The sequence below is a fragment of the Elephas maximus genome, chromosome 8 (genome assembly GCF_024166365.1).
Source record: "Elephas maximus indicus isolate mEleMax1 chromosome 8, mEleMax1 primary haplotype, whole genome shotgun sequence".
NCBI classification, from domain to species: Eukaryota; Metazoa; Chordata; class Mammalia; order Proboscidea; family Elephantidae; genus Elephas; species Elephas maximus.
Genome location: NC_064826.1, coordinates 115,455,484 through 115,476,248, shown reverse-complemented (window position 1 = coordinate 115,476,248; position 20,765 = coordinate 115,455,484). Strand labels below are relative to the sequence as shown.

Below are 20,765 nucleotides of genomic sequence, written 5' to 3'. Positions count from 1 at the left end.
CTGCTCCTTGGAAACACTACGGGGAAGTTCTACTTCATCCTATAGAATTGCTATTAGTCAGAATTGACTTGATGGCAGTTTTTTTTTTTTTTTCTTAACACCTTCTTGAGTCAGTTTTCATCGTACGTGTCTCTAGGAATTTTGCCTAAGTTACATAATTTATTGGCATATACTTGTTCATAGTATTCCCTTATAAACCAAAAACCAAACCTGTTGCCCTAGAGTTGATTCCGACTCATAGCGACACTTAAAATCATTTATAGTTTTGTAAGGTCAGTAGTAATATCCTTTGTTTCACTTTTGATTCAAGTAATTTGAATCTTCTCTCTCTTTCTCTCTCTATATATGTATGTCAAAATCTAGTTGAAAGTTTGCCAATTTTGTTGATCGTTTTCAAGAACCAGATTTTGGTTTCATTGAATTTCTCTATTGTTTTCTATTCACCATTCCATCAACATCTACTCTAATCCATATTATTTTCTTCTTTTTGTGTTTAGTTTGCTCTTCTTTTTCCAATGTCTTAAGGTATATAGTTTTGTTTTGAGGAATTCTTATTATGCTTCACTGTGGCAACTTTGATTTAATAAACCCTAATACTTCTTGTAAAACATAGCTCGGAAACCCTGGTTGCATAGTGGTTAAGTGCTATGGCTGCTAACCAAAGGGTTGGCAGTTCGAATCCGCCAGGCACTTCTTGGAAACCCTATAGGGCAGTTCTACTCTGTCCTACAGGGTCCCTATGAGTCGGACTTGACAGCACTGGGTTTTTTTTTTTTTTTTTTAAGGTGTATAGTTTTGTTCTGAGAAATTCTTATTTTTAATATAGGCATTTGTAGCTAAATATTTTCCTCTAAACTCTGCTTTATCTGCATTTCATAAGTTTTGGTATGTTGTGTCTTCATTTTCATTTATCTTTAAAATATTTTCTAATTTCCACGTTTATTTCTTCTTTGACTCAGTATTCAGGAATTGTTACTTTTAAACTCAGTTATTGAACTTTTCAACTCCAGATTTTTCATTTGGTTCTTTTTCAAAATTTCTATTTCTTTGTTGATATTCTTTATTTGATGTGACACTGTCATCATACTTTCCTTTACTTTTTTAATAATGGTTTCCTTCTTTGAACATATTTATAATGGCTACTTTGAAGTCTTTGTTAAATTCAATATCTGGTTGCTCTCACAAGCAATTCATGTTGCCTGTTTTTTTTAATTTTTTCCACCCACAGTAATGGTCATACTTTCCATGTCCATGACATACTTTGCATGTCTCATAATTTTTTTTTTGGAAACTTGCCATTTTGATAATATATTGTAGCAACACTGGGTAATGGTACCCCTCCTCCCTCCCTCCTCCAGGGCTTGTTATTTTTATTTGCTTCTTTATTTGTTTAGTGACTGGTTGAATGATAGTGAAATATATTTTCTCTCACCCCTCACAATGTTAAGTTTCGGATATTACTCCTCAGGGGACATAGCCTTGGGTATGCCCGTAGTCACCCTAGGATGATAGTGGTTTTGGCAAGACTTTCTTTGACTATCTTTTTCCTTGACCAATGAAGCTGTTAAACTTCACTAACTGCCAGCTGATTGCTCTTTGGTTTTCAGCAATGCCCTAGGGCACAAATTGCTCCACAGACAAATCCAGTCAAATTCTGGCTCCTTCAAAATGATACTTCCTGAGTTCAGTGTTTGAGATGTGTTCTGATCCCAAGGGGTCTCCACCCAGCTACCTATTTCCCCTGTTCTCTCCTGAAAATGATTAGGCATACAGTCTAGATATCCTCACTAGATCCTCCCAGATTTCTTTTACCACAATCTCCACTCTTTTTGAGAGTTCCCTTAAGCTTGAACTTCACACTCTGCTGCAAACGAAGTCAATTCTTTTGTGTTATTTGTCTTACGACCTGCTTCTCTGTCTAGGCAAAGTCTCTGAGCTACAACCCTGGAGCTAAGAATGGAAACAATGGTGCACTTCTGTCTGAATGGCACCCCTGCTTTAGGAATCGAATACTCAGTGGAGTGGAGGTGGCCATAAGCCTTTCCAGCATGAGACCCTGCTTTACAAGCTGCAGAAAGGGTGATTGGAACCCCAGTAATCTCGGTGGGCTTGTGTCCATGGCAGAGCCTCTATCTCACAAATTGGTGTTGGGCAGAAGAAAGGAGCCCCCACCTCTTGGCCACACTTGCCTGGTACATAGCCTCAGCAATAGGTAGCTGGGACAGGACGGAAAATACTGATGTCTTTTATCTGCCAAGAAGAAAGCCCCATCTCCCCCAAAACTCCATTGGAAGCTGGATGTACCAGTTTGGGGTGGATTTTCCATCTCAATGAGCTGAGGTAGATGAAGGAACAGATCTGATTTTAAATACTGGAGGATCTCGTTGTTCTTACTTAATTTTAGTAGGCTCTTTTAAATGTTTCTTCATAGACTGTACATCCTAACAACCATTTCTGAACATATGTATATATACACTAAAAACTGGTACCATTGAGTCGATTCTGACATATAGCAACGCTATAGGACAGAGTAGAACTGCCCCATAGGGTTTCTGAGGAGCAGCTGATAGATTTGAACTGTCAACCTTTTGGTTAGCAACTGAGCTCTTAACCACTGCACCACCAGGGCTCCATATATATATAGAGGTTCTGGGTCCGTTACTTATGAAGCTTTGTATTATAGCTGATCTCCTATGGCTTCCACTCTCTGGCCAATATTGTAAGCATTTATACTTTTAATTTTATTGCTTATAAAATTATATTTGAATTATTAAATAGCATTACATACGGGCAAGTGACATTCTTTTGATTGGACTTTTTGATATCATCCCAAATAAATGTTTAGACTGAGGAAGTAACCTTAAGTATACATATCAGCACACTGTATTTCGGAAGAGCTGACCTAATTATTATTATTATTATTTACAGCTAATCAAGTTATAGCTCATCTAGTTTTTACTTAGTGTTTAGATGGTAAAATATGTAAATCTTTCTTCGATGTCAGCTGAAATGATACCTCGAAGAACCAGGTGGTTCTATGAGGCAGAGATCAAGTATACCCTTCTTCTCCAACTTCTCCACCATTTCTGACACTAGCCATTCCCCCATGGCAGTCTTTCTCTATCAGGTTTGATAATGCATTGGAATGGTCACAGAGAATTCATGGAAACAATATAACTCAATAACAACTTTATTAACAGGGAAGGATAAATAAAGGACATAAACAGAAACAAAGGTATGCAAATGGTGAGGTTCAGGAGGGTTCTCACCACAGGGCCTCGGTGTGTAAAAGGAGATCCTTATATGTCTGAAAGGGGATCTTCTTACCCTACCCAAAAACCAATGTTCGTTCTCTCCTACCAGGAAACTTTCAAACAGGAAACTCAATGATATCACTTCGATCATTGGTGGTCCTATCAGCTTTTGGTCCAGGTTCAGTCTTTACATTCTGCTGCCAGTCTCTGGGTCTGTTTGTGTCCCTGCTTCTTCTGGTACTGTGGCAGCTTCTGCCTCTCTCACCATTGCAAGTTTACTTGATCTGGGAAGGTTCTAGTACAGGATCTTGTGTCCAAAGCACCTCATCAGGAACCCTGATCTAAAGTCTCTGTGTTCTGGTATTTTTATCAGTCACCAGCAGCCCAGAGCCAATCCATGTAAAGGTTAACTACTGAGTGAGCTGCCTCCCATCAGCTAGTCCATGTAAAGGTTAACTATTGGGCAGGGCTCCAGAGCAAATCCAGGTAAAGTTTAGACTGGTTGGAGCTCTCCTGCCAATGTGGGTAAAAGGTGGTTACTGGGTGGGGTCCCTGGCCAGTCCAAATAAAGGTTGGTTACTGGGTGGGTCTCTCCAACCAATTCAGGTAAAGGGATTTAGAGTAATATTTAGAAAACATTCACCATCTTGACAATTTAATTCCATAACCCAGGTATCACTAGGGTTTTCCCTGTCCATGAAGACTTAGGGAGAGCTGTTTGATTTCAAGCTAGTGAGATTTCAGAGACCCTCGTTTCAAGCATTCTGTGAATTTCTGGTGGATTATGCCTTCACAAGCCCTGCCCTGTCTTCTCATCTACATTTCTCTACCTAGTACTTGCTCTCTGGTCTCGGAAGCCAGATTAGTCCAGATGTGCAGCTGCTTTTGATACCTCCCAAATGGATTTGTCTCAAGCGTTCTTTGAATTTAGTAATTTTCCTAATGTTTGTTAAAGGCGAGGACAAAGGCAGAAGTCATCACAAAGCTCTAGACTTTTTGTTCTCCTGGCTCCTTCCTTCATTCTCTTCTACTGCTTTCTCTATCCTCTCCCTAGCTGCTAACACATAACTCACCTTGGTATCCAGCAGGACAGTTCTGGCCACAAATGGGCCACAGCGACTTTTGCCCTGAGTCTGCCTTTCCAAAGCCTTTTCTCAACAAGGGGAGAGGGATGGCTTCTTAAAGCAATTGCTCACCTTTGCTAAGAAAATCATTCATTTTTCTTAGTATTACACTATTTTTTTTAAAGGCTATAATACATGCGATATGACTGGAGTCCATAGAGTTTATGTGTAAGCCCTCTGAAATGGAATGAAAAAGAGTTTTAATCAGATCTTCCAAAAGGATCATGACCCTAAAAAGCTTAAAACCATGGCCAAACAGAATAAAGTGCATTTGCTTTAGCGTCTATAGCAAAACTGCCCTCCATGGAAACGCTTTACAAAACTGTGATCTTTGCACAGATGGCAGCTGAGCAGGTGTGCTGGCTCTGAAGGTTCTCTGCGGTAATGATGGTGTCTCCTCCTCAGGTCTTACCCAGCACTCATCAAGCCAGAAAGTAGATTGGTGTGACATTCTGCCACATGGTGTTCACTTAATTACCCTGGTCTGCTCAGGGACAGAAATCAGGAAGAGGATGACTATTTTTGTCCCTGTTTTCTCTCATGGTGACTGTGCTGTGGGGTCAGCTTGGTGACTCACCGTAACAGTTAGAACCCCAGCGTTTGCCACTATATGACGTCTGATGTGATAGGGCATTAATTTAGCTAACTAGAAATATTTTCCTTTCTGAAAGCCTTTCCCCTTGGGCACATATGTCACCCGGATGGACTGACACTCAAGTCTTTGATTATCAGGCTTCTGGTTCATTTGCATTAGGAAAACGTGCCATTCTATAGCATTTTCATTTTAGCGCCTGTGTTCTCTTGCTGGGATTCTGTGGGGGCTGTGCATGGATTGTAAAGGATGAAAAGACTCAGTGAACTCGTTTCTGCTTCTGTTTTGTTTTTAGATAGTTTGTGTGGGGTTTGAACTATATTCAACCACCTTGCTCATTAAAATTACTTGTGTAGTATCTTATGGACCCTTACTTTTATGCGGGAGGAATATTGCACATTTCTGGGCTTTTGTTATGCATCTGTTAATCTGAAAATCACGTAAATAATTTATGCCAACGATAAAGAACTTTTGAGAATTCCTCCATGCTTCACACAAACATTGCCTTCTCTTACTTGGAGTGGAAATAATGGTGTCAGGATTTCAACATCATGGAAAATACATTTATATCCCAACTTTCTGCTTAAAAATGAAAAAAAGAAAGAAAGAAAAGAGAAATGCTTACTTGTCAAGATTGGAAAATATAGAAAATTACTCTTGTAATATTGTCAGCTTTTAAAGGTATCTAGAGTCTTTTTAGAGTCTAGGTTTATTTTTTTAAATAAAAGAAAATGTTAAGAGACAGTAGTACTAACGACATTGAAAAAATGCAGGAGGCAGAATGAGGGGTTCGAAACCCTGATGCGAATTTTCATTTCTAATGAGATCCCTGCTGAGAATTTGCACTTCCACCCCAGGTATACTGAATCAGAGCTACAGTTTAACAAGAGCCCCAGGTGATTCTTATGTATAACTTCTTGGGAACTTGTTGGTTGGTGACTTTGAGTCGGTCCTGACACTTAGCGACCCTACGTACAACAGAACAAAACACTGCCTGATCCTGCGCCATCCTCACAATCGTTGTTATGCTTGAGCCCTTTGTTGCAGCCACTGTGTCAATCCATCTTGTTGAAGGTCTTCCTCTTTTTTGCTGATCCTCTATTTTACCAAGCATAATGTCCTTCTCTAGGGATTGATTCCTCCTAATAACACGTCCAGAGTATGTGGTACGTAGTCTCACCATCTTCTAAGTAGCATCTTCTAAGGAGCATTCTGGCTGCTCTTCTTCCAAGACAGATTTGTCTGGTGTTCTGGCAGTCCATAGTATATTCAGTATTCTTCGACAATGCGATAATACGAATGAAGATTCTCATCAGGGAATTTGTTAGAAATGCAATTTTCAGCAGGAGTTCGGGGTCGGAATGAACCAGTTGGAAGCCCTGGTTTTATAGCTATCATCTTACCACCCTGAAAACAAAATAGCCTCCTGTGCTTGTTTGGCAGGTGAAAATGGTGTAATGATAGAGATGAGGGCACTTCCGAAACCAAACCCATTGCTGTAGAGTTGATTCCAATTCATAGCGACCCCATAGGGTTTCCGAGACTATAAATCTTTACAGAAGCAGACTGCCACATCTTTCTCCTAAGGAGCTGCTGGTGGTTTTGAACCACCGACTTTTTGGTTAGCAGTTGGTCACTTTAACCACTGCACCACCAGGATGCCTTTGAGGGCATTTAGGGCACTTGTTTTCCCATCCTACTGACTCGGCTATAGCCCCATGATTAAAAATGATTCCTTCTAATTATTCAAAAAATGATGGAAAAACTTTAGAAATATTCAGTATATTTTTCTGTTCCATTAATAAGGAAGTATTGTTCCTATTACACGAAAACTTACCAAGGAATATAGTCCATTCATTAACTCATCGAAGATGAACTGGGCACTTGCAGGGATATGAGGGTCAGTGGTAGAGCTGCCTATGGGTCTGGCCCTCAAGGAGCACTTACATAACAGCTGTCTTGATGAAGAGTGCACCTCACACTTGGGTGCACAAGAAAGGGCACCCAAATCACACGAGGGGTCAAGGGAACCTCACGAGGCAAGGCCCTCCACTCCCAGAATAGGGCCTTGCACAAATGAGCACTAAATGAACATGTGGAATAAATGTAGGGAAGGTCTAGTGTGGCTAGATGAAGGATAGTCTTGGATGAGAAGCCAGAGAGAAAGGCATCATGGAATGCCTTGTAGACCAAGTGGAGTTTGACTTTTGAGTCAAAGACTTGCAAATCTTGAAGCTGACAGACATTCTGTGTTCTGAGATGGCTCTGTTGATTTTTCCTGGTGCCAACTTTGATCTAAGGTCTGAATTCCTGAATCTATGGCTGGTGTTGTCATTTAAGAAAGTGACACCTCTAGCCACAGAGAGGAATCTTCTTGGACAGATGTGTGCTAATGTGTCTCATGCTTTCCTTTATTTTAAAGCCTTGCCACCTATCCACTGAGATTCTGCCTTAACACTTGGAAGCTTTTTGAAGGTTTTTTTCAAAGTCAATTTCCTTCCCAGGAGTAATGCTGGTGCCAGCTGCCAAACATTGTTTTTCATTTGTTGTGTGTCAGAGGATCTTTTTATGTTAATGCTTTGGACCTATAATCCTTAAGACCATTCTGATTTGCATACGCAGTGATTAAAAAGTTTTCTGATCTGAATTTAGCTAAAGCTGGAATGATAAAGGTACCTGCTGTGAAGAAATTTGGCTTTGGAGTAGGAAGCTCCTGTTAGTCCCAACTTTGCAGTTAATAAACTAGTGACAATGGGTAAATCTCCCAACTTCTTTGTAACTCAAAATTTTGCATTTTATGGAGAAAAAAAAAAAGTCATCTGTTCTATTCAGCACACAAAGTTATTATAAGTGTAAAATGAATTAATTGGTGTGAAAGTGTTTATAATATAAAGAATACCTTGAGAAGCCACAGTTTAGCAAGATACGTTGAAACTAGAGTTTCAAATTTAACTGACCAGTGTTTCAACGCTACTCCCTCCACTTCTTTTGAGTTGTGTGATCTTGAGCAAATTATCTTAAAATGTTGAGGGGATTAAATTGGATAATTCATGCTGAGTGCCTCATTCAGAGTGGACCCATGACAGGACTTAATATCCATCGTTCTCTCTCTCTCTCCTTGTTTTCTCCTCTGCCTAGCAGGGTTGGGTCTCCTTGAGGACTGAAGTGTCAGTGAGAAAGTTTTTAGTACAGTGGCATCAAGCACACACATCAAGTGCTCACGTAAATGTTTGCTTTCTGTTGTCAGCTAACTCTCCCACAGTGCCACTGTCTCCTTCTCCACTACATCCACACATCCCAAAGACAAAAGCTTGCAATTCAGTTACTGAGGACTGGTCCCCACTTTTTAGAGCTCTGGGGTTGCATCCTTCCTTACTGAAATTCAGTATATTGTGGAGGCGCAGACCCATGAGGAGTCGGGCATGCATGTGGAGAAGCCAGAAGGCAAGTCAGAGACTGATATGGCCTGAAGCAGTGACGGCCCAAATCCTGCCACTGATGCTTTTTAACAAATGCTTGAGGACAGCTTTACCCACGAGCTTTCTTTCTGCTCTCACTCTGTAACGGGTCCAGGACAAAGGTTATTTAAAGATAATTTCATCCTCAGATATTTCTAGGGAGGGGCATGTAGATGTGTATGTCTGTATAAATACATTGCTTATGAAGCAGAGGATGGGAATAAATGGGTCTACATGTCAATCATCAGTTGCCATGGAGTTGACTTAGACTCATGGTGACTCCATGCGTGTCAAAGGAGAACTGTGCTCCATAGGATTATCAGTGGCTAATTTTCCAAAAGTTGTTCCCCAGGCCTTTCTTCCACAGTATCTCTGGGTATACTCAAACCTCCAGCCTTTCAGTTAGCAGCCGAGCACATTAACCATTTGCAGCAGACACTTAATAAAAGTATCACACATTTTAAAAAATTATTTTGTATTCCGAGATCCAAGATTAGCGTCGATAACAAGAAGAGTGTTATGCATTTAATTTTAGAGGTAACTAAAATCTTCCCAAAATGATTTTAAAATCAGAAACTGAATTACCGCATGGGACACTAGCACTAGAGCTTGTATTCTTTTAGAAAACATGCAGTTTTTTCTTTGACAATAAAAGTGGTATATGCTTGTAATTTTGAAGAATAGGAGAGGAAAAAGAAAAAAGATGCTAGTTGTACTAATTCCTGTGATCAGATTATATTCTAGAATTTTATTTTGATGGATTTAGAGTGGCATTTTTGATGTATGTATTTGTATAGTTGACATCACATGCTCTGAGTATATAATTTCCTGTTTTGCATTTTATACTTAATATTATAACATGGACATTGTGCTCAAATTAAAAATCCTTTGTAGAAGAAGCCTTGGGTGGTGCAACAGTTAAGCACTCAGCTGCTAACTGAAAGGCTGAGAGATTGAACTCACCCAGCGGTCCTGCAGGAGAGAGACCTGGCAATCTGCTTCTGTAAAGATTACAGTCTAGGAAACCCAATGGAGCAGTTCCGCTCTGTCACGTGGGATCTATGTGGGTCAGAATCAATTCAATGGCACCCAGCAGCAACAACATATTTGTCATAAAACTTTGACTCTGAATGTTTTTGGAAGGATTTTTTTTTAGAAGTGAAATAATTATGTTAAAGAATGTAAACCTTTAGAAGGCTTTTGATATTACTCACAATTGAATTTTCAGAAATATTGTTTTAGATGCCATTTCCAGCTCTCTCAGAGTACTCTCTCACTGTCTGATTCTTTAAAAATGTGTATTTATTGTTCCACTAGTACCTTGTTCATGCTTCTATTTTAGTGTTTATTACATCTATTGCATTTAATGTTTGTGATAACAAAATGTAGTACAGTCATGCACTGTGTCTCTTTGGACAATGCCTGGCCAGGTATATGTCTTTGGGCAGGTGTGTGCCCCCTGGGGGATTCCCACAGCCCAACTTGGCAGTGAGCCCACCCTGTTAATCCCCACCAATGAGAACAGGCCACCATGCTGGTGGGAAGAGTGGGCACTTAATCCTGTTCCCCAGTGCCAAATGTCAACAACACAGCCTCCCTACCATGACCTCAAGGGGCTTTGGGGCCACATGCTGGGCAAGACCCGGCCCAGTGCTCACTTGAGGCATCTGCAGCAGGAGCTACCTGGGCTACATGCTGCACAGTAGCCCCCAGCACTCAGAAGCCCCAAGCCCTGCGGAGATATCACATAACATTCTATTTCACAGAACATAAGGTGGAGATATATAGACACCTTAAATGGGAAATAATACTGTTGTTTATATTTATTTAATCACCTTCTATGCAAATGATATGGACATAATGGATTATCAAGAAATGCTAGATCAATGAGTGAATATATAATTGAATGACTCTTTGGCTAGTTTGAAAGCTTTCAGACTATAGGAAGTACTTGAATAAAACAAATCCTTCAGGAAATTTAGATAATTGAATTAAGTGGGTGGGTTATAGGCAAAAACAAGAAAGGAAAGCTGGTATAAACTAGGTACTTGCATCATAAATGGATGTAACAATCTAGAATAATTCTTTTAATAATCGAAGTGTCATGGTTTTAAAATTTTATGTCCAGATTCCCTGTTGATTATTCTAGAGACCTTGAGACATGTACCAGTCTATTTGAAAAAATATTTTCTCTTCCCTTCTGTGTATATTTCAGGGTCTCTAAAGTAAAGGTGAAAATCTCTTATTGTTGTTAGGTGCTGTCAAGTCAGTTCCGACTGGTAGCGACCCTATGTATGATAGGATGAAACACTGCCCAGTCCTGCACCATCCTCACAACGTTTTTAGGTTTGAGCCCATTGTTGCAGCCACTGTGCCAATGCATCTCGTCAAGCCTCTTCCTCTTTTTCGCTGTGACCCCTCCATCTTACCAAGCATGATATCCTTCTCTAGGGACTAGCGTCTTAATTCCAATGAACATTTATTTTGAAAATAATATAATAATATGTGCATACCTGCTTAGAGTGAGAATTTACTAGACAATTATTGGAATCTGGCATGATGTTTTTCAAAATCCTTAAGCAAAATATGCCCATAGGACTCCAATTTCTGCAAGTAGTGAAAGTGAATCCTGGCGTACACAGAAGCGTGAGCTCAGCCATCCATTCACTGTCCATGCACGACGTGGTGCTTTCCACGTGGAACTTCAGGTCAATTTCTGACTGCTTCTTCTACTTTTATCTAATTCCCCCAATGAATTGTGAGCTTCTTCATACTAAAGAGAGTGTTTCTTCCATTTTGGCAATATCCTATGCAGAACCTAAATTCTATCTATGTATCTATCTATGTATCTATCATCTATCTATCTATCTGTCTGTCTGTCTGTCTATCTATCTATCTATCGTCTATCTACTCACTTCTTCACTCCCTCCCTCCTTCATACAGGGTCAGGTGCAGTAACAAGTGATTTTTAAAGATTCATTCATTTAATCCTCTAAAAACCTACTAAAAAACAAAAAAAGAGTTGATTCTGACTCATGGCAACTCTGCTTCTAGGATTTTCAGTACCGATTTTTCAGAAGTAGCTTGGGCTTTTTCTAGAAGGTGTCTCTGAGTGGACTCGAACCTTCAGCTTTTTGGTTAGCAGCTAGACACATTAACTACTTTCACCACCCAGGGACTCCAAAACTTTATCAGGAAAAAACTATTATTAGCCTCATTTTCTAGATGTGCCAAATGCGATTAGAAAATTTAACCGACTCACCCAGGTCATGTGTCTAGTACATGGAGGCGGTGAATTCAAACTCAGGGCATCAGTTTCCAGTGTAAACACTGCATTATACCAGGTCTTCCAAATCATTCATAACCACCAGATAAGGAACTCATCTCTAGCAAATATACCCCTAGGACACAACTTTGTGCTCAGGCACAGCTGAGAACTCTGGGGACTAATTACAAAGTTCCTATAACATTGTACCCCCTCCCATTTCAGAAACCTCTTGAACTATCTGTGCCTCAATTTCTTACCTACTTGTAAAGCAAATACATAACCACCTTGGTGCATTAGGTGAAGATGGAGTAAGATAACACATATTAATCAGCAGCACAGCGTCTAACATACCAATGGGCAGAAAAGGAATGACAGCTAAATACACACCTCCTGTGCAAACCTAGTTTGTTGGTCTTCAGAAATTCTTACAGATAGCTAAATAGAGGGTTTAAGGAGGTGCTCCTCTGTATGCTTTCATTTACATCTTACCAGTATTCTCAACAACCTGCCAGCCCACTCAAAATGATGACAGGCTGTTGTGGGGACCACCACAGACCTCAGGGGAAATGATCACTAACAACTTGACATCAAGGCAGGAGACAGGGTAATGGAACTTGGGACTAGGAAGGAACTCTGTGGGTATTCACAAAAGTGATCCATGTCATCGAAACAAAGTCACATTATCTTGTACTTTCTGTCTTCAATGGAAGGATTTACATGAAAAAATTATTTAGCCATAAAGGTATTAGAGCCACCTTACCTGTAGAACATTAACTTAAGTGTAACAATTTTTCCTCTGGCAAAGTTTTGTGAATGAAGTACGACTGTAAGACTTTGCTGTGTCATTAATTAATGTATTCACTACGATATGCCAGGCACTCTACTAGGCATTGGGACAGATGCATCGGTGAACAAAACAGAAAGATGCTGTCACGATACGTTCACATATTTGTGCTTTATTCAACACAATTGAATTGACACATTAGTGGGACACTATTATGTAACAAACAGCATGCTAGGCACCTAAGATAAAGCAGTGGAAAGGTGTACATATTTCTGGGAGTCCCATAAATCTTTGGAGACTGATGTCTGAGATTATTGTACACTATGAATATAACCTCATGTGTAGTCATTTGGACACCAGTACAATCTACAACTCCACAACTCTAGGAATGATGTCTCTCAGGCCAACTTCTCTTCCAGTCACGGGACTGTCCAGCTGCAGCACAGTGGGAAGAGTTGTTTTACATGACAAACAAGTGCCTGCCTCAATTCTTTATACATTTTTTTTATCACTTTCCCCAGACACATTCTAATACTTATGGACCTTGAAGTAGTAAGATGAGGGTTTAATTTTCAAGACTAGTTTCCAGTCCAGCTTCTCACATCCTTTAACTCACTGCTTTATATGCAGTTTGCATTTTTGCCTTTGTTCTTTTATTGAATTGATCTTAATTCCCAGATTTGCTAATTAAAAAAATAATAATAATAAATCAGTGTCTGTGTCAATATAAATTAAATCATAGCAAACTGCATAATCGGGTTATGATGGATTTCTGAGTATCATATTGTAAGAATTTGAAATCTCTCTATGATTTGGAATAATAATTATTATTATTTTTTTCTTCACATGAAAATGATTAGACTTGGAACTTACCCTTCTTAGATCAATGTAGTAGTAACCATATTTTTATTTCATTCACCTCTCAGGTTTGGTGATGGTTATACAGTCAAGGTTTGGCTCTGTAAAAGAGGACATCAACATCACACTATTTCTGACTGCTTGAAGCTCCATTTCCCAGGAATTCAGTTTAAGGTAATGCTAATGTTCAGCATTACTTCTTTGTTTTCATCTATGAAGTCACTTGTATAATCTTGTTTTAAATCTATGCTATCATAAATAGTGCCTATTTTATTGGCCTCATAGCAACGTATAGGCCATGCCTCCCTACCACAAATATCACGAACAGCTGATGTTGCTTGACAGTTCTTGAGGATGACGAACCTGCTAGGCCACTTGTTGGATTACCCAGATATAAAATGTGATTAGGCATCAACCCCCTTGCCTGTGGCACATCTCCATAGCATAGCACATTTTTTTCAGGATGGAAAATTGCAAAAGTTACTTTCTCAGGGGTATTTGCTGCCAGGTTTACAGGTTGTGGCATTATTTCACAGAAAGAGCTCTAGGCTTGGGATCAGAATCTTCTACAACCTTGATGCAAATAAAGTGTGGTCCTTGAACCGCCAGCATCTGTGTCACCTGGGAGCTTGTTAGACATGCAGGCTGCAACCTACTGAACCAGAATCTGCATTTTAGTAAGGTCGCAAGGCAAACTTATGCACGTGACAGTTGGAGAGGCGCGGTGTACACTTCTTTTGGATAGCGGTGTGATTGATGCTAGATTATCATAACTTCTAATAGGTTGTCGTCCATAAGGTAACTAGTTTTTAATCTATTTGAACAAACATTTAGCAAAATACTACCATATAAGAGGTACTCTGTGCAAAACACTCTGTCATTCATACTTGAGTACCGTTCTAAACAAACATAAAACAGACATTGCTATCCTCATTTTGCATATATGAAAATGAGGCTCATAACAGTTAAATGTCTTACCCAGAGTGGCTCAGCTAATGGTGAGAGCCAAATGCAAATCCCAGTGTGAACTTCAGTCCTCCACAACATCTCTCTTATACCACTTTAACTTTCTACTCGAATATCTCTAGGCATGTAATTCCCAAACCAAACCCAGTGCCTTCAAGTCGGCTCCTGCTCATAGAGACCCTATAGGACAGAGTAAACTGCCCCACAGGGTTCCTAAGGAGCAGCTGGTGGATTCGAACTCCCGACCTTTTGTTTAGCATCTGAGCTCTTAACCACTGCACCCCCAGGACATATTACCCCCTTAAAAATGTCTTTTTCATGCTCATGGCAGTGTAGGGGCATATAAGGAGGCAAAACATTAACTCAACCCAGGTGACTGTCACTTACAAAATATCCCTTGTGATAAATTGTCATCAATAAGCATTTATTGGAGATATTCAAAATGGACTCACAAGCCTAGTTGGTATCTATGGTTAGAAAAAAATTATGTGAGAAATAAATATATTTTGATTAATTTTGTTTGATGATTGCTAATCAATAATCTCTACATAATATATGTATATATATTTATTTTTTGTTTTTAGGGACAACGTCTTAATTTATTGGAATATCATTTACCAAAAAGATGGGGATGCTTAGCTGATTTGTTCAAAGTTCTAGAGAAAAATAAGACCTTCTTGAATATCAAACACTACTCCATTAACCAAACCACTTTGGAACAGGTAGGGTACCTTGAATAATTCAGTAGCTTTCATTTTGGTATGTTCATGAAACTTAGTTTTGTCCATTTTTAAAATTAACCAAATTGTTTTTTGACCATTTCTTTTAATGAATCACTGCTTGATTTAAAAAGAAAATTGTGATAAAGATGGTGAGTTTTAGGAGGTTTTTTATGTTTTTCAGTCCAGGTGCATTATCAACAGGGCTACAGTTTATTAAGGATCACAATCAGTAGGTTAAATCATGTCCTTTCTCTACCTTACCCATCTCCCCAAAGACTACTTTAATTCAATGATAACGAGCTTTGGAAGAGAAAGTGTTTGGTTTATTAAGAGTACCAGAAATGTTAAACTAAATCACAACTTCTTTCTAAAACCACGTATATGCTATTGAGAATTCTCAGATGATTTATTACTTTTCCGGAAATCCATTGTGTCCTCAATGGATTTTCATGTTTGTGGCCATTTAGGAGGGGGTGGTGTGAACCGACAATTTGTAGCTTTAGGAATGGTTGAGTAGTACTTTCAGAGAAAGTCCCTCCTTATGAAAGTTGAGACCAAAATGTTGAATGTACTTACGAGTTAACATTTCATTATTTCTTTCAGGTATTTATTAATTTTGCTACTGAGCAGCAGCAAACTCCGCAAGCTACTCTAGAGCCATCAACTGACAGTTACCACCCTCAGCATCTGCCTATCTAAACACTAAAGAAGCTTTTATTGGGAATAAAACCTTGTCTCTCATTAAAATTTATACTCAAGGGTGAAACAAGCAAGTACACATCTAATGAGTTAGAGGATGCATTCCAGACAGTCTAATTATCTACTCTCTTCAATTTCTATTTTGAAACTCTTTGTTAATTAATAACTAAAAAACAGAAAGGTCATTTTTTCTGTAGATTCTGTGAAGTTCCTTCAACAAATTTATTTTCTTTGCCAAATGGGCACCAACTTCTTTGTGACACAGACCATGTATGAATTAACACAGCCCAACTGAAGACATTCTTTAGGGCTGGAAAGGTTGTCACAGAGCATCAAGTCCAAATATTTTCATTTTTTTTTACAGAAACCCAGCCCTCCCCACCCCAAGGTTAAAATTTTTTCCCAACTTATTTGTACAGGAAATAGTATTTTGTGTACAAATAACTCCTATTTCCTCATTTATAATCTTTTCACTGGATATGCTTACATATTTTTAAAATAAAAAGTCAATGATGGAATTGCAAACTTTTCCTAATACTGAATGAAGTTACATGCTATGACTTTAAAAAATAACCTTTTTTTTTTTTTTTTTTGCTCAACAGATTCACAGATTCTTTTTTTTTTTCCTAATAGGAGTTAAGGAGCTTTGTAGTCAACCCTCTAGCAAAATTAAATAAATTGGACAAGGTGTTCTGTATCATTAATAATAGAGTTTTACCAGAATCAGACAAAATCAGGAGGCATAGAAGGAGATATTATGTTCATGTATTTTCTTTTTCTTAATTTGCATTAATAAGTTGTAGTTTTTCATTCTCAGCCAGTTGTTGTCAGTGTTGTAATCCCCATATTAGCAGCACCAGCAGCACCTGGGAGCTTGTTAGAAATGCAAATTCTCAGGCCCATCTCAGACCTACCAGTCAAATTCTGGGCGGAGCCGCGCAATCTGGGTTTAAAATAAGCCCTCCAAGGGATTCTAATGCACATTCCAGTTGGAGAACCACAGAGCTAAAGAAATAGTTAAGTTACTTTCTACTGACATACAAACAATGTGTTTGGTACTGGTAATAGTTTGCAGTCATTTTGGGTTCAGATGTTTCTCAACATTTTTCTTCTAATGTTTTGCTAAAACCATACTGACTTCACTTGGAAACTTGATCTTGTTCAATTATAGCTATTGAGTAATACTAGTTTGTGATCAAAGGAAAGCACTCTCTTGTGACATTTCTTTGCTAAAGCAAGATTTCATTAAAATCTATGTTTTCTGAATACCGGTGTATACCAGAAATGCTTTTAAATCTGTAATGGCTGAGCTAATCATGGACAGTTTTGGTGTGAATGATTTTAATCCACATGTATCACATGAATTATGCTTTCTCAACCAACGACAACAACAAAGAACTTGAAAATTAAGATCCTATGAGTTTTTTCCAGCTCTAACATAGTGTCATTGTCAAAATGGAAGATACAAATCTTTTTTTCTGTGGAATCAATGAATACCAATTTGTGAAGCGTGAACATGTTTGTACTGCAGTGAATAAATGAGTTGTGCTTTAATTTAACCTGGGTTTTTTTTTTTTTTTTTGATGTAATAGTGTTTTTGCCCATGTATTTTCTTGTACATTTATTTGAGTCATACAGGATCCAATTTAATTTAGGAAAGAAGGAAGTGAAACTACTCCCAATCTCTTAAGTTTGAAAAGGAAGGTTAAAATTTAATTGAGTTTTACTCTTCTGTATTCTGCTCTTAAGGGTATTTTTTCTAGTCTTTGAACTGCTGTGTTCTTAAAGTTTATGCTTCAAGGTATGCCTTTGGAAAATAAACAGAAAAGGAAAAAAAAAACAAAACTCAACATGCTAAAAAACCACATCCCAGGAGACTGGACCCAAAAGGTCAAATCTTATGTTAATGTGGAAAATGTCATTGCATTTATAAGTCATGCAGGTATTTTGGAGTTAAACATTTGTCTTAAGACCTTTGGGCTTAAGGTCACACAACTGAGGCTTTTAAACAAACCACCTTCTTTGAAAGCATTTGAGTAGAGTACTTTATAAAGCGAAGGCAACGGTGATTATTCCAGTTCCAGTAGTCTAGCTTTTATTATATAGTTTATCTTTACCTAGATATTTAAACAGATGATGTGTTAAAGCTTTCATGTGAAATCAAGATTGTAAAAATCAAACGGGAAGTATATTTTTAGAAGTATAGAGAGGAGGATGGAGAGGCTAAAGGTTATAGTTAGCTTGGTTTAATGGATACTGAATTGAAAAATAGCTCAACATGACCAATCTAGAATTTTTTACAAAATATGCACCACACACACACACACACACAATTTAGTGTTCATGACTACAGCATGAATACTTTAGTTTGATCACAAATTTGTCAATTTTCTACCCATATTTTTGGGATATAAACAAAAACCAAACCAGTTATTGTTGAGTCAAGTCTGACTTATGGTGACCCCATGTGTATTGGAATAGAACTGTGCTGTACAGGGTTTTCAGTGACTAATTTTCAAAATAGATCACCAGGCCTTCCTTCCAAGGTAGCTCTGGGTAGACTCGAACCTCCAACGTTTTGGTTAGCAGCTGAGTGTTTAACCGTTTCTGCTACCCAGGGCCACCAATGGGGATACAGACATTTTAAATTTTCAGACAGGGTTGACCGTTTTCATCTTTGACTTTTACTTTGGTCTGTGAATATTTTTGAATGTTATGTTACAATTCATTTTCACACACTTCAAAAATTCCAAGCCCTTCCGTTTACATCTTCATTCATTCATTCAACTAATATTGATTGAGCCCATTTTATCTACATAAGTAGATGTTGGACACTCTAAACCTGAGGTAATGGGTAAAAAAAAAAAAAAAGATACACTCTTTCTCCTCGAGGAGCACACATTCAGGCGGACTTAGCAAGCTGAGCTACGCGTAAGCAGTGAGCACTATATGCTGTGGAGCCAAAGAGTAGTTCATTCTATCTGTGGCTGTGAGAAAAGGCTTCATGGGATAGAACCATCTGGGCAGAGAAAAGGAAAAGGGCATCTGAGGTTATGAGACTATTAGGAGCAAATCAACAATATTTAACGAGCAATGGCTATTGGCCTATGGCTCTGTGCCTAGTTGATACAGTGTTTATACTCATGAAGAGACCATATGTGCCATCTTTAAAATTTCCCTTATATTCCAAGATGGCTGCTGAAGCTCTAGTTATCACAATATTCAAAGCAGCAATAAAGAGAAATTTTATGAAGGAGACAAAAGCACATCCCTTTAAAGGGTTTTGCTGGCTGTCTAAACAGAATACTTAGTGTACATTTCTTTGCTCAGAAATTGCCACTTGGCCTTAGCTAGCTACGAGGATATTTGAGCAAAACAGTCTAGTGGGGCCCTTGGCCATCCTAAAATGAACTCAGGGTTCTGGTTCAATGTATGAAGAATAGACTAGATACTGTGTAAGTAGCCAGCAATCTCCTTTATAGGAACACATAACAGGAATTGTGTGGCCATCTTTCTTGGGAACAGGATGAATTCAATTTTGGACATGTCAAATAAACTAGGTAATGTCAAATTATACAGCTCTCTTTGGGCAATCTAAGTCCTAAGAGTATTACAATTTTCAGAATTAAAGTGTTATATTGAGATCTGTACAGCAGATGCCATTTGTATTTATAAGCATTATTATCAAGTTGAATGCAAAAGATAAGGAAAGGAAAGAATTTTATGGATATTTTCCATTTGGCTAAATAAATAGCATTGTCATTTTCTCACAGTGAGGATTGCTATTAAAATACTTAACGGATAAATTTCTCCTGCTGGAAAGGGTCTCGAATTGCTGAAAGAAGTCAGAAACATTTTTCTTAATTATTTGCTATTGTTTGTCATCACAAAGAAGACATTTCCCTAGCTTATCAATGAATCCATCACATTTTTCTTCAAACTGTTCTAAGGAAGAAACCCTGGTGGTATAATGGTTAAGTGCTACGGCTGCTAACCAAAAGGTCAGCAGTTAGAATCCACCAGGTGCTCCTTGGAAACTCTATGAGGCAGTTCTACTCTGTCCTGTAGGGTCACTATGAGACAGAATCGACTCTATAGCAATGGGTTTGGTTTGGTTTTTTTAAGGGAAAACGGGGTCTACTGAGTTAAATGCATGTCTCAAACCTAGCAAAATTCGCTGGTTATTAAAGCATACCTAGAAATTCATGAGCATACCCTTCTTTCAAATAAAAGCTACTGGCGTTTATGTCCCATGGGCATGGCTTTTGTTAATAAATTTCATCTGTTACCACATTGTGGTAGTGTGCATGGTTTTTGATTTTGTTCATGAATCACTGTGGACCTTGCTTCAGATAAGCCCCTTCGTAAGGTACTATGATTGCTGATGAGTCACAGATTCGCACCTAGTCACACGTGTACTGTGTCATATGGGACTTGCTTTGCCCAAACATAATCACCTGGAACTTTGTTTACCTCAGCATAAATTGAACTGAGTTAGGGTCATAAGCTAGGACAAGGCATCTAGTCCATGGGAAGGTTCACTGGATTGAGCATGAGGAGATATGGGTGCTACCACTCACTAGAGATATGACCTTGAACAAGTCACTTTGCTTTCTTAGACTTTAGTTTTCTCCTGTTGCAATCATCACAAGATATCTAACAAGTTTTGGGTTTTTTTAAGTTGTATCAGCAAATCTCTAAAGAGATTCAGAAAAGAAAAGGGAGAATGACTACAGTTAGAAATGAGAAGTTATAAGAGAGTAATATGAAAAGCTATATGCAAAATATTTGAAAACAGAGGAAAAGGATAATAGTTTTAAGAAAATATTAGTGATCAAATTGTCTCAAGAGAACAACAATCCCACAGGAAATGAATTGGTAGTCAAATATCCATACCCCACCCCAAGACAGCAGACACAGATGGTTTTACAGATGAGAGTCAAATTAAAGGAGATAATTCCTATGTCATATAAATTGTTTTAGGAAATAAAATAAAAGGAATTATATCCGTCTCCTTTTATGAGGCCAGTACAACCTTGG

At 38.4% G+C, this 20,765-nt stretch overlaps 1 protein-coding gene across 1 annotated transcript in view; it reads left to right on the top strand.

The window, feature by feature from the left end:
• ABCA13 (ATP binding cassette subfamily A member 13) overlaps positions 1–15,725 on the top strand; it is a 570,776-nt gene extending 555,051 nt beyond the window's left edge. Inside the window, 3 exon segments of the mRNA XM_049894281.1 lie at positions 13,407–13,512; positions 14,889–15,026; positions 15,630–15,725. Coding sequence (XP_049750238.1) covers positions 13,407–13,512; positions 14,889–15,026; positions 15,630–15,725 — 340 coding nt within the window.
• The last annotated feature ends 5,040 nt before the right edge of the window (positions 15,726–20,765 follow it).